The sequence below is a fragment of the Scatophagus argus genome, chromosome 8, assembly GCF_020382885.2.
Source record: "Scatophagus argus isolate fScaArg1 chromosome 8, fScaArg1.pri, whole genome shotgun sequence".
NCBI lineage: Eukaryota > Metazoa > Chordata > Actinopteri > Scatophagidae > Scatophagus > Scatophagus argus.
Window position 1 is genome coordinate 3,848,385 of NC_058500.1, and position 13,752 is coordinate 3,862,136.

The 13,752-nt window shown below is 41.4% G+C and overlaps 1 protein-coding gene across 2 annotated transcripts in view; it reads right to left on the reverse strand.

Moving 5' to 3' along the window:
• The window catches only part of plekhg5b (pleckstrin homology domain containing, family G (with RhoGef domain) member 5b), a 65,052-nt gene that overhangs the window by 44,551 nt on the left and 6,749 nt on the right, over nucleotides 1-13,752 (reverse strand). For both annotated transcript variants that reach the window (XM_046397460.1, XM_046397459.1), the window contains one exon: nucleotides 3,926-4,002. In XM_046397460.1, the coding sequence (XP_046253416.1) occupies nucleotides 3,926-4,002 (77 nt within the window). The remainder of the gene's footprint in view (nucleotides 1-3,925; nucleotides 4,003-13,752) is intronic.

Consider the following 13,752-nt stretch of genomic DNA (forward strand, 5'->3'; position numbering starts at 1 on the left):
TGTTAGTCCTGAGCTAAATGAGAAACTCGTTGTCAAGAATGATTACACTGTGCAATGAATTTCATTTTTTAAAGCCTGGAAATGCCCAAACTATCTTGACTCACCTCTTCACTGTTCTTACTCCACACGCCAAGCTACTAAAACCACACAAAATATGAGAAACTGTGACATTCTGAAATATCCCCTCATTACCAGGACAGAACAGATCATTGTGAGGTGAAGCAAGGGAGAGTAAACGATGAAACAAAATAAAATAAAATAAAAATACACATATGCATCACAATGCAATAATCTGAGGCCTGAAAGCCAAAATCTAAATACGTGATAGCTTCCTTTCATTCATCACCGCTTACTGGCCACGCAGCTAAGAAACTGTGAAACAGCCGTGGTTTCGAGTGTCCGAATTTAGACACGGTTTGTAACTTCAGTATTTTGCTGAAATAAATCGGAGGAAAGATTGAATCTTACAGTGCAGATTAAAAAGTATTCACCTCCCTGGAAGTTTTGTATTGCTTTACAACATTAAATCAGAGAAGTTGTAATAAACTTATCAAAACAGATCTCTACGAAGTGACTTCAATTTTTTACAAATATAAAATACTTGTTTGTGGTACAAGTACACCTGTATCCTATGGACACAGTAAGCTGAGGTGCTGGAATTTGAGTCTAAAATGTGACCTTGAAAATAAGTCCCTCTTTCAAGTCAGTGCAGTAAAACGTTTAAAGCTGTCACAGTAAATGTTTTTAACAGTGTTTTTAAACGGAACAAATAAATACTTGCATGTAAAAGGGGTCACAGAGAATCATCGCCCTCAGCTCGATGGAGCTTTACAGTGGCTTTCAGCTCATTGTTTGGCCTTTATGGCGTGCTACTTTAGTGTTTTCAGCTCGAGCCGACGGAGCTTCTGTTGATAAACCCATTGTACGTTACCTGTCCAGCAGCAGACAGCAGACAGACAAAGTTAGTAACCAGCTGATGAACATTTAGCGACTACATTCACCAGATGGTCAGAGACATGACTCCAAATGAATGTTGCTCTTCGTCTGCTGGATGTAGTAACAGGAAAATATTTACTCATGACTTCACCATCTCATCTTTATCAGGTGATAATCAGCCAATGCTGTGTTTGCAGTTTGCTTTGCTGCTACCAAGAGGCCAAAAGCATCAATGAAGTCAAATTAAATTATCTGGTGACTGAAAGACATTATTTGCGAGGCAACTTAGTACATTTGAAGAGCCATTACACAAAATTCAATCATCACTAGAAATAAAATTAATAATGTCATTGATAATAATTGGTATCAAGGAGACAAATAACTGATATTTGGATATACATTTGCTGGTTATATAAAAATGTTACTGTCAAAATTTAGAATAACTAGTGAAGAAACGGACCATAACTAAGTGCAATTTACTCATGTATTATACTTAAGTACAATTTTGAGGTACCTGTACTTCACTTGAGTATTTCCATTTTCTGCTACTTTAAGCTTCCACTCCATTACGTTTTGGAGGCAAACATTCTACTTTTGACATTTATTTGATAACTGTAGTTATTAGTTACTTTACTTGATGTTATTAATACAAAACATAAATATTGCTATGTATGTCATTTACTACAACTACTACATTTTGTGATTATTTTATCAGCAACCGGACAAAAAAATGATCAGAACAGATACTTGAAAAAAAGCTGAATTTCTGATCCAATTATCACCCACTATTTTTCTGAACAATTATTTAATAATTGTTAAAATAGTCTTTGTCTTTTTTGTCCACTCCATATCTGCTGTCAACCTGTCCTCCTCCACCTCTCTGTCTGCGTATCCCAGTCCACACTGGGACTGGGATACTAATCTCCTTACGTAACAACCTCAACCCTGACCCTTGACCGCGGAGAATAGTGGTGTCAGCCATGCTGTGTCCACACTGCCTGCCCTCTGTGCAACAGCAGGTCAAATAAACACAACACAGCCCATGAGTTCACATTGTGCTTCATTCACAACTTTGCAAACACAACTTAAAAAAAAAAAAGAAAAACAACACAAAACAGGATGGACCCTGTAACGTGACAAGAGGCCCGGAAAAGATGGGGTTGGGAATCTCAATAAGATGAGGAGAAGGGAAAGAGGCAGCGAGGATAGCTCAGGCTAAGCTCTTTGGCTCTTTCTTCTTCTCCCACCTTATTATTCTCAGTTGCCATGGAGAAAAACTATATATAACCATCCTCCTCTCTACACGTGCTGACTGAATTCACCATCTTTTCTTTCGTTTTCCCTTTCTACCGTTTCTGCAGAGACGACAGTGAGAAAACAACATATTGAATCAATGGGAAACTCTGTCTAATGCTCAGCTCTTGTGGCGGGAGAGAGCTGATGGACCAAAAGCAGTCGAGAGGCCGACAGGCAGAGCAGACACTATGTCGGTTTGCCGTGGTCTTCTGGACAGACTCCCATTTTCAGAAACCAGCGGCTTCAAAGGAATAATTCATTTCACAGTCTAGTGGCTAGACACAGAGGCCCGATACTCATGCCCCTTTTAACACCTGAGAGAAGAAAAGCAGCTTTGCCACTCACTGCTTCACCTTCACTGTGCCACAATGCAACACAAGCGAGAAGCGATAACCTCGGGGGACATCTGACGAGGGCCAAAACCTCAGGGAGACCATCGGAACAGGGACAAAGCCTTCCATTCAAAGCTGTTTCACATTTAGTTCCTGTTTTGAGACAGTAAGAGGCAAGTCTTGAGGTGTGCTGGTGGCTTAGGGGTTTAACGTACTGATCTTAAAATAGCACAACAGGTCCTGAAAATTACTACAATGAATGTAATTGCTCTCAAAAAGGCAAGTATAAGCATTTTCTGATCTGATCTGACTTCTGATGACTTTATTTGTCAGCGGCTACACAAACCACTGCAAATCACAGCTGCATTTTAAGGTAAAGTTCAGTTAGTTTTGAGCGCAAAAACATCTCAGTTAGGGTTAAGGAAAGCTCATGGTTTTTGGCTAAAATAACCACTTGGTTAAGATCAGGGGACGTCTGTCATCATGGTGACAATAATAACAACTTGGTTAAGATTCAAGAATGAGTGCGGTCATGTTTAAAGAAACCAAAGTTGCCTGTTTTATAGGAAACAGGAAACGAACAGCAGTGTCCCATGGAAAAGTCTGACATTTTGTTAACCTATTCAACCTCCCTGAACTCCTCCTCCTCTCTGCTCACCTTGTGGCTCTAAAACAACATCAAACCACTTCCTCCCTTGCTTCTGAAAAACAACACTCATAATTCCTATGGCCTTGAAAGGTTTCTGTCACTTAAACGTCAACATGTCATTTTTGGGCCTCTGCCAAAATAAGAGAGAACAGTCGCGAGCTGTTTCGCGTCTGGCTGGGGACCCTTGTCACATGTCGTCCCCCATCTTCTCTCATGATTCTCATTTAGTCTCATTCATCTGCTATCCAATATCTAATAAATGTACTAAATACCAAACTTGAATTTTTTTTTACTGTGACTTAAACATAAAATATAAGAGTTTTGTGTCTCCAGTGAAAATCGAGCCATCACAACCGTCAGAATTCAAAAAACAGCTCTTACAGTAACTGCAATAGTTACACAAAAGAAAAATGTAAATATATATGAGGTCTTGTTCAGGGGATATAGTTAACCAGCTACTGTAGCTTTATATTTACTGTACTAACATGAGAGTGATACTGATCTTTTCACTTAACTCTCTGCAAGAAAGCAAATCAGCATATTTATCCCAGAAATGCCAGACTGTTCTTTCAAGTGAGACATAAAGTGAAGAAAATAAGACTTAAGACAATTCAAACTTTTCCAGGACACAAAGACACTCTGAAGATAGGCCTGTCGTGCTTGTCCCTGCATAAAGGACTTTTCGTTGACCTGGCAGGTTTAAGAGTCTTACCTTAGAGGCCCTCCGGCGCTCAGGACACTCAGGGTGCTGGCACACCACCCAGTCCTCCTCCTGGACGGGCTTGTCGTCTGAAACAGAAGACGTATGTCAGTTTGACGTCTCTCTTTATCACTAAAGCACCAAGCCAGCCACCCAGCCAGCTACACATCCATTAACACACCTTTCTTGGTAAAGCTGTAAAAACATATTGTAGACCCAAAGACTGAAGTCACTGCCTGTGTTTATGTAAGGACAGAGTGAGAAAGAGGCGGGGGGGGGGGGCGACTATGAGCAGAAAAAACACTCTCACACTGTAACAGAGGACCAAGAAGCCGTGCCACAGAATGAAAAAGACAACTCTGGTTAAAGAGATTTCTTGAGCGAAAAGGTAAACAGAGACGGGGGGGCAGGGTGCTGCTGGGAAAAGATCAGAGAGAAATAAGTAGACGACCGAAGAGACAGGAAGAAAATGGAACAAATGAAAGCAGCCCTAATTCTGGTTTTTGTAAGAAAGTGCACTCATCATGGATAAGCTATTCCACTCCACAGTAACAAATCACCATTGTCAAATAAACCTCTAAAAACTTCTCGACTAGCTGGCCAACGTTGCACTGAGGGGATGATAAAAGGCAATGTTTACATGTCCATCTTCTACATGTACACACGCGATAACGATATCATAACAGAGACCCTGAGCGCACCAATATTTATCTGTGTTCCTAATGAGAAAAACAGAGAATACACGTGCAGGGAGGAGAAAGTAAGAGCAGGGAAAGGAAGCAGACAGAGCTGAAGGGGGGGAGTTAGGACAGATAAATGGACAGATGGTAAAGGGCTAGTCCCAAGAAGTCTCCAGTTTCTGGACACGACAGGACTTTATAGTAAAACCTTTCCTTGTGAGATCAGATAACCTTGTTTGTTGTGGTGTCACCTCTCCTCTAAACTCTATAGGGTCGAGCCAAACATGTAATATCATTAACTTAATCAGTAATAGAGATGAACTGCCGCTAGAAAATGAAGTCACGAGGTGGCTGAACCGAAGGCCAAATTCAAACGATTATTTCTCAGCAGTAAAGAAACAGTAAAACAGCAGAGGCTCTTCTCTGAGCTGTACAGAACAAGTCACCTTGAGTCATCCACTCGGCTACAGCTACACTCACAGGTCACGGCTGCTTGGTGGGAAGAGGGGAAAAACACTGTAATTGGTGCATACCACGGAGCATAAGGCTTCCCCACTGGGAAGAAAAGAATAGAAGAAAACAAAAGAAAAGCCAGATCACCAAAGTCAGTAGGATTTATCCTCTGTGGATTATGAATGTCTGTCCAAATTTCATTCCAGTCAATGACTGACATCACCCTTGAGCCACACCATTAGCATAGCTAAAAAGTCCACTCTGAACACCTTTCAACAATTCCTCTGAGGCAGAGTACATTTCGTCAAACTTCGACCACCTTCTGGGAAAACTCTGGGCTGTGCTGGGAGCAGGACGAGATGTGGCCTCTGCCAAGCGGGCCTCAAGCTAATGGCTCCCTCAGGGTTTACAAGCAGCAGGCTGCAGAGGGAGCCTCCAGCTTTTATGGAGTGTTTCCCAAAGAAGCAGAACTTTCTTTACCACAGCCAGACTTCACACACCACTTACATTTACCAGGTGGAAAGAAAGAAATCTGTGCTAATGTTAGTCTGCATAAGCTGGATGTGTAAATGAATGACTGTTCGCTAATAAGCTAGCCATAAGTGATAACATGATGATGTTTCTACAGCTTGTTTCCGCTGCCCCCAAATTCAGTTATTGCAGGTTAAAGAGCTCACAACTCACAGACTAAGATTCAAAAACATAAAAGCTGAACCGTATCACCGGGTGTTACTACACATATATTACTGCAGTATTACTTATAAATGAACCGTCAAAGTTTAGGTCAGCTTGATTAAGTTTTCATCTGTAGTACAACCACACGGATTGGCAAAAACTGGACGTTCCAACCATTTATTACTTATCTTTAATTAATAATTTCAATAAGGTTGCCATTACTTTGAGTAACTATTTCATCTCATCTGCTTGCTTGTTAACTTGCTTTAAGGTACTCCTTATCATTTTAAACACCTAAAGTAATTGTAACAGCTTACTCAAAAGGTGGATCTATTTTTGGAAATCAAACCTTTAATTATTTTTTTAAAAATAGCTTAATAACTATTATGAGGATAAATTACATTTGCTATTAAACTAAATGAGTAGACTGATATTTTTGTATCAATACACAAATCTGCATACTTGGAACTACAACCTTGACAACAGACCCAAAAAAACAGTTTTTAAAACCCAATCCAGACTGTCACTTTTTATTGAAAATTCTAACTACTGAAAAGTGTAATAAAAAGGTGACAAAAGTTGCAGCAGAGTCACCACAAATGAACATGACTACAATGGATACATGGGTATTACTGCTCAACTCAAGCTTGACTTTGAATGAAGGACTAACACTAATGGAGCCTCGTAACCTCTAATCCACTCTAAGCTCAAACTTGCACCTTTGACTACCTTACCATCCTGTTGTATCGTAAAATCACTGTGTTATCTGCTGAAACTCCATCTTCTCCCTTACTTGCTCATATCTTGCTGACTCTCCCCGTTTCTCTCTCTCTCTCTCTGATGAACTGGAATTCCTGAACTCAGCAGTGCTGATTAAGCCAAAAGCAAACACAAGCACACACTATACAGGAACACACGTGACAGCGGACAATGAGCTTGCACACTAAAGAGACAGTGGAGCATCACGTCTACACAGCTCTCTGCTGGCTTGTTCACCACAGAGAGACACTGCCTGGGGCAAAGACCCATTAGGCGCCCATAAATAAGCCACAGCAGCGGGTGGGAAGTTAGAAGCGATGCACACTTGAACACGCAAGATGTACTAAGTAATCCAACTTGTCAGTCTCCACTTCCTCAGTTTGTAACCACAACGCAACTACGAAGGTGGTCTGAAGTCAGAACTTATTTAGGCTTCTTATAATTTCTTTTAATGATGAGGATTAATGCAAGATAAACTTGTGAGCCAGACAATTTGTCCAAGAAGATATGTGCACAGTGTAGTGAATTAAACAACATTTCATTTATCAAGCCAAAAATGTTGGAAATGCGTGGCTTAAAACTTCTTTCTTCTTCTTTTTTTTATCTGTTTTGTATTATTTTAAATTGAATACCTTTAAGTTTTGGTTTACCATTAAGAAAAAAAACAAGAAATTTAAAGATATCACCTCAACGTTTGGTCGTTTGTTTTTTCTATCTCTGACAGAAAAAGAACAGCACAATAAACATGCTATTACATTGTACAGATTAAGTCACTAATTGTTTCTTTAAAGCATTAGTTATCTAAGTGTGCATGTTCATTTCTTTTTAAACAACAGCTTATAAAATTGTACAGCTGATAAAATCTGCCAGTAAAAGCAACAACAAAACTGACTGCTGCTGACATAAGAGGCATACTGTTTCAAATATTTGAATCTGAGAGGGGAGTCTGTCCGTGTAATCACTGTAAACTGCACACATCCATTGCTATACAGGAAAGCAACTAAGGCAGTAAGAACTCGGCGAGCAGTCGACTGCACCTGCACACCTGAGATGCCCACTCTCTGGGGATCTCTAAAGATGCAATCCTATATCAAACTCCCAGAAAGCCAAGTCGCCTTGCTGGCCTCACTGGTCGTACTCTTCATCTCCTCTCACACCACGGCCTCCCTCAGTGTCTTACCAGTGTGCCCGGGTGAGGCCTAGCCTCGCCTCGTACATGCTTAGCCATGAGCCTCACACACGTTTTTATGAGGAATGTCAAGACTGCTCCACTGTGCCTTCTACTTGGTGAGATCGCATCACGGCACATGAAAAGAGGGTGAGATTATTCTTTTGTCTGCTCAGGCTTCGACTTCACTCTTCATTTTCACATCATGTTCTTAAGAGCCCCTCCACCTTGTATGTAATGTTACATGCACCTCCTTGCCAGGACATAGTTATGAAAAGACTCCAGAGAGATGAACCCAGATGGCAGGCAGGCGGGATGGCACACGAACTGGGAAACCTGGCAAAGAGGCAGCCATATCAGCACATGCCACGTAGCAACCAGACAGAAAGGTGAGACCACACATTACACAAATGTGGAATGAGTACACAAGAAGGTAAGGAAGCTGTGCAGGACAAAATGGCAGGTTGGGATGTTTGGCTAAAAGATGGACTGAGCTTTGGGCCTGAGCAAGAGGGGAGGAAAAAAAGTTTAATTTGGAAATTTTTTGCTGTGCAAAATGTTTCTTGCACAGTACTGTGCTTAGCATAAAGACTAGCAGCGGGGGGAAACAGCTAGTCTGGCTCTGCCCAAGGGTCACACAAGAGTTAAAATCAAGTTCATGTTTTGAGGGGGGTTATGTGCTGGACTATTTCTTGGGCCAGAGCAGTGGCTTTGTGCAGTCTTGTCGTCAGCCAAGAAACCAGCAGGACACTAACCCCCCCCCCACCACCAAGAAATACTCCTTTGCTAAGCTAAGCATTTCCGATCTACAGCCCCATAGTCAATAGACAGATATGAGAGTGGTATTCATTTTCTAATTTAATAGCAAGTTACAGGTAAGTCAAATGATTTGTTCTGTTTGTTCACCCATGTGACAATCGGAGGAAAGTTTAGTTACCAAATTTTGATGACAGAACTGTGTCAAACAAGAACTTTGACAAAACTGTGTATTCCTTCATGGTGATCTTTCTGGAAAAGTAACCTCTTGTGTTACAATTAAAGCTACATTTCAAACATTCGCACTTGGTGAAAGCTAACACCTAAAAGGCTCTTTTCAGCGAGTAACAGCAAGTAAACCTCCCAATACTCCTGTACAGGTGAATGAGGCTTAGTGAGCAGAAGTTCAAACATGAGCAGGTTGCAGCTGTTTCTAATGCTGAGGGTTCAGTGGCAGCGGGGGCAGGACGCAGCCCCCCTGCTTAATGTTGTTTTACCCCCATAGTGGTTAAATCACACACATGTGCATCACACACTCTCCTACCCCCTCCCTCCATCCTTCTCCCTCCTCCACCACATCTGAGCAAACCCACGGTCCCCATGTATAAAAATGAAAACCACAGAACAACAAGTGTAAACTGTTCCAGAGAAGGGTGGAGGAGCAGTCAACAATTTTCATTTTACAAGATGGAGAAAAACAAATAACCGATTTATTCTCCTGACTCATTTTGGAATCATCCAAAGACTGTGACAAAAATAGTGTTTCTCCATGCATATCTGGGCTCTGCATGACTGGTACATTACAGAAGAATATTAGCCGAATACTTAATACCCTGTTACCATATTTAAGAGGCGTCATGAGGGGATTACTACATATCTTGAATTTTTTAGGGCATTTATGTCAGAAGGTACAGTAATTGGTCAAGTACAAGCTGATTATTATATAACAGTGAGGCCTTTTCGTGTCACGCTGCTCATTTTTGGACTTTATTGGAATTAACTCCAAGCAAAACAGAAGCATGTTCTGTTGTTACTGGAACCCATGGCTGACTACGACCTGAGGAATGCCAATACGTGCTTGCACACTGAGATTCTGGACTGGTCAACGTAGTGCATGGCAGTCCACATCCAGTCTCCAGTCAATGTACAAACTCAGGTTTTAGTCAATCTTTATGGTAGGAAGAAATTCTGCTGCTTCGATATCAAAGTCAACAGTATGTAAAATGAACAACAACAACATTTTGGCAGTGAGCTCTGGTTATTCTTTGGGTCTGATTCTGTTCTCATTTGGAGAAAGCAAAAGTACCTTCAAGCTGGGAAGCTCAAACAGCATTGGGAAATGTTTTCAGTAAAAGCCCAAGGCTTAATTACAGAGATGGTGAAAAGGTAAGGATCAAAGCCTCACTGTTCCCTCTGTGGCATTCCTCTCTTTGTCTCTGCCAAACAGGTCTGCCTCAGCAGGCACCGTCCTTAAGCTGACCAGAAAGTAGCCGGATTTCCAAGAGTCTGGCTGGCAGAGAGCAGAGGATGAAGAACATTCCACCCATCCCTGTGTTATCACTTCCCCTTCACTAATGGCATAAATAGGGCAGCACAGCAGAAAGCAAGCGCCCCTGTGCCACATCAAAAAAGCACTAAGAGGAGACATGGAGCCATTTCAGTTCAGCTATGCACTTCTTCTGTGGTAAATATTTCATCTGTGGAGCTGGTCTCATCCACTCTTTCCCTCTCCTCTCCCTCATATGAGGTTGTCTTCATGCCAGGTCGCTGAGTGCTTTCCACGGAAGAACAGAGCAATGGAAAAAAAAAACAAACCTTTCCATTATGGTGCCTAAATCTTTTGCTCAAAAGTGCAAGTGAAACAGATCATCTGCTTTCAGAGAAGTTGCATATAACAGTGTGAAGTAATGTCTGATCCATGTTAAATGTCACACATTATCACCAAGCAGCAACCTCCGGGTCTGGAGGATGAAGCCAATGTGGAAGTGCCAAAAACTGCAGTTACTCAAATGGCCACTACAGCGAATGAATCCCCATAGACCCCCATGTTAAAATGTCAAATTTAACAGCAGATAAACATTTTTACACAGTTCACTAGTTTAAAATGAATTAAGGTTTGAAGTCATGCATAGTTAGGGGTGTGGCTGCTTTCAGAGGCCGCTAGCCGTCTGCTTGGCATCACTTCAGGTGATCATGGAGATCACATATATGATAATCACCCATGTCATGTTAGATGAATAAGGATGAGACACTGTGAAGCAGCTCTGAACCACACACAATGTTTCTAATCCCTTTTCCAGTATGAGAAACTTGATATCAAACTGTACCAAGGTTATAGCTTGTTACTCCTTGAAAACCAGACCAAGAGTCAACAGCTGAGCTAAGTGCTCTCTGTGCAGAGGAGCTCTGAGCTAAATGCTAAAACAGTCACAGTGACAATGCTAACATGTTGATGTTTTACAGATGTGATGTTTATTTTTTATTTATTTTTTTACCATATCAGTTCAGTGTGTTTTAGCATTTGCTAACTTTCACTAAGCACAACGTACAGTTGAGGCTAATTGGATGTCCTTATTTGCAAAGGCAAACATTATAAGAGGAAAAGAGGAAAAAAAATCTATTTGTCATTACAGAAAAACTTATTGTGGTTGATGATGAGCAGGTTAGCAGGCATGCATATCAAATTCTAAGTTAATAAAATTATCCTACATGCGTGAGAAATGGGATTTGTTAATTCAGAAAAAAACAAATTTACATTTTAATATCTTATCTAATATCTAAACAAATGAGAAGCAATGTACTACTTAGCCCCTCTCTCTCTTTCTCTCTCTCACACACACACACACACACCTCCTGGTTCCCCAGCTTACCACACAGATCATGGATGACGTCCAGGGACGAGGACCAGGAGAAGCGCTCTATTCCTGCTTGGCTGAGAGAGGATGGCAGTGCCTCCAGCTCATACACTCCACGCTTCTTCCAGTACAGGAACATTGTGACTTCTTCCACCAGCTAACGCTATATAATAACTGCCTCACTGTTCAAATCATTGCCCTCAAACTTAAATCACCCCACAGTCTAACTCGTGGAACTGATACGCCTAAACAACTCCCGACCCACCCACCAAAAAATAATAATCTGAACTTCTGCAGACAATCAATACACCCCTCTCATCAACCATCTTTATAAAATAAACCCTGCCAGCCCAACTCAACTTTAAACTCTGCCAACTGCCAGCACCTGCACAATTACCTCATCCAGCTAAGCTTCAAAACACTTTGCTTTGAACCCTCTGTCCAAGTTTGACATTACTTTAAGGCCAGTCCAAGTGAGCAAACAGACATCCCTGAGGAACAATCCATTACATCTCCAGGGGACCACATTATTCATTCTAAACCTGGGATAAACTTTACCGCTGCAATCCAGGTTTAAACGTGGTAATAGGTGATAAAATCGACCACACTTCTTTCCACAAAGCAAAAGACTAGTACATGCTCGTTATCCTTAATTTCAATGCTTCTCCCTATTGATTCTGTAGATTTATCAGTCTTTCACTAATCATCCACTGAAAGCCACCCACCAAGTGATGTCAAGCACCAAATGCTACCTTCTTCTAATCCATTTAAGTGATCTATTCCTGACTAAATTACAGACAACCAGCTGCTAAAAGGTGTTGCAAACTTATCTCCACCAGCAAGTAGTATCCTCTGCTGTCGCCTTCCCTGAGCCTTGACTTCATCTATGGCAAAGTACTGTACAAATGTACAAAACTGGTGTGTGAGGCAAGGCATGCTCGTGTTAAATCCCTGTGTAGGATCTCCTGGCGATGGGGGGGCTTTCTGCCCACTCCATCAGACAAGTGTTGTATTCATGAAGAGGTGAGTTGCATGCTGGGGCAGGCAATCTGGGCCAATGGCTTTTGGACTGGGTGACACAAAGATCTCTTTTAAACCTCCTCCTACATCCAGAGCGGACTTTCTTTATGTTTTGCGCAAACTGTAAAAGGCTGACATTTTTCTGCATTAATTAGTGCCCGCGCCCTTTATGTCTTCTGAAAGATTTATTCCTCTTTATGAATACACCAGGTCTGTGGTGACAGAGCCCAGTTATTTCTGTGGAGGCACAATGCATACATTGGCCTCTTGGAGATGAGAAACATCAAGTGAAACACCAAAAGGAGTCCAATCATAAGATGCTTATCTGAGACAATGCACTCCACATTTCTAATATATCATGAAAATCAACTCAAGGGTTAAAACAACATGGAGTTAGATATCACAAGTCAAGGCATAATATTTTCCCCAATGTCACTTAAAGACTGATGCACTGCTATTATGCATCTAAAATGGGAGAAGAAATACTGTGAGAATGTACTGCACCAGCCGGGGTAAGGGAGGGACGTTGTCACACACAACGACCCACATGTCCAATTTTGGGATAAGAAATTAGAGGGTAGGATGGAAGCCGGGTTGCTGCTCAGCTCTGGGCTTTGCAGACATATGGTAATAATCTGAAGCAGCTTTGAGCATGCGGCTTCCCTTTTAATGAAGAGAGCAGCCGTCCAGCATGAGAACTGGGTTGCAAATACAAGGGCCAATTTCCACCTAGTGCAGAAATAAAGAGGGAAGCCGAGGAGGTATTAGAAAGCCTCGCTTTCATCAACATCCATCAGATCACCTTTTAATAAAAAGATGCTGTTTTTAGCCATTGCAAGGCCAGAAGTTACTTGCTTCCATTATGGTACATTTAAATGCCTTTTGATCTGATCTCATGCCAAAACTATTTGGGTTATGAAAAAAAAAGTATTATGTTAATTCAGGAATGGACTCAATGAAAACACCTGTAGATATTCTTTCCACGGCGAGGAGCTCTGGCAGCTGTGTGCGGGTACACATAATTTAGGTCCAGTCATCCGTCACAGAGCAGAAGTCTAGTAATAATGACGATAAGGATGTGAGCCAATGTACTTGTACACCACCAAATCATATCCCGGAGTTAAATGTTTGTCTACTCGAGCAATGTAGTTTAGTTTTGTGCGTTAATATGTGAAAGACAGATATTGTACGTTTACTCATTATTCCAAATTTAAGGGCCTTATTAGAAATGTGGTTAAGGCTGCATGAAATTGCAGGCAGCATTTCAGTTTTTTTAATTAGACCCTTCCTAAAAGCCCCCATCTTTCAAACCCGTCAACACCAGTTTCAGACTGTCTCATATAAATCTTCAGTGTCAAGTGCAAGCTGATAAGACATCATTATGACATGAGAGTTTTCAGGGTTATTTTCAAAGTTCCTTCAGGGGCACAGAAGACTTTAGTCTTCACATGCTGCAAAGCACTCCTCCCAAAG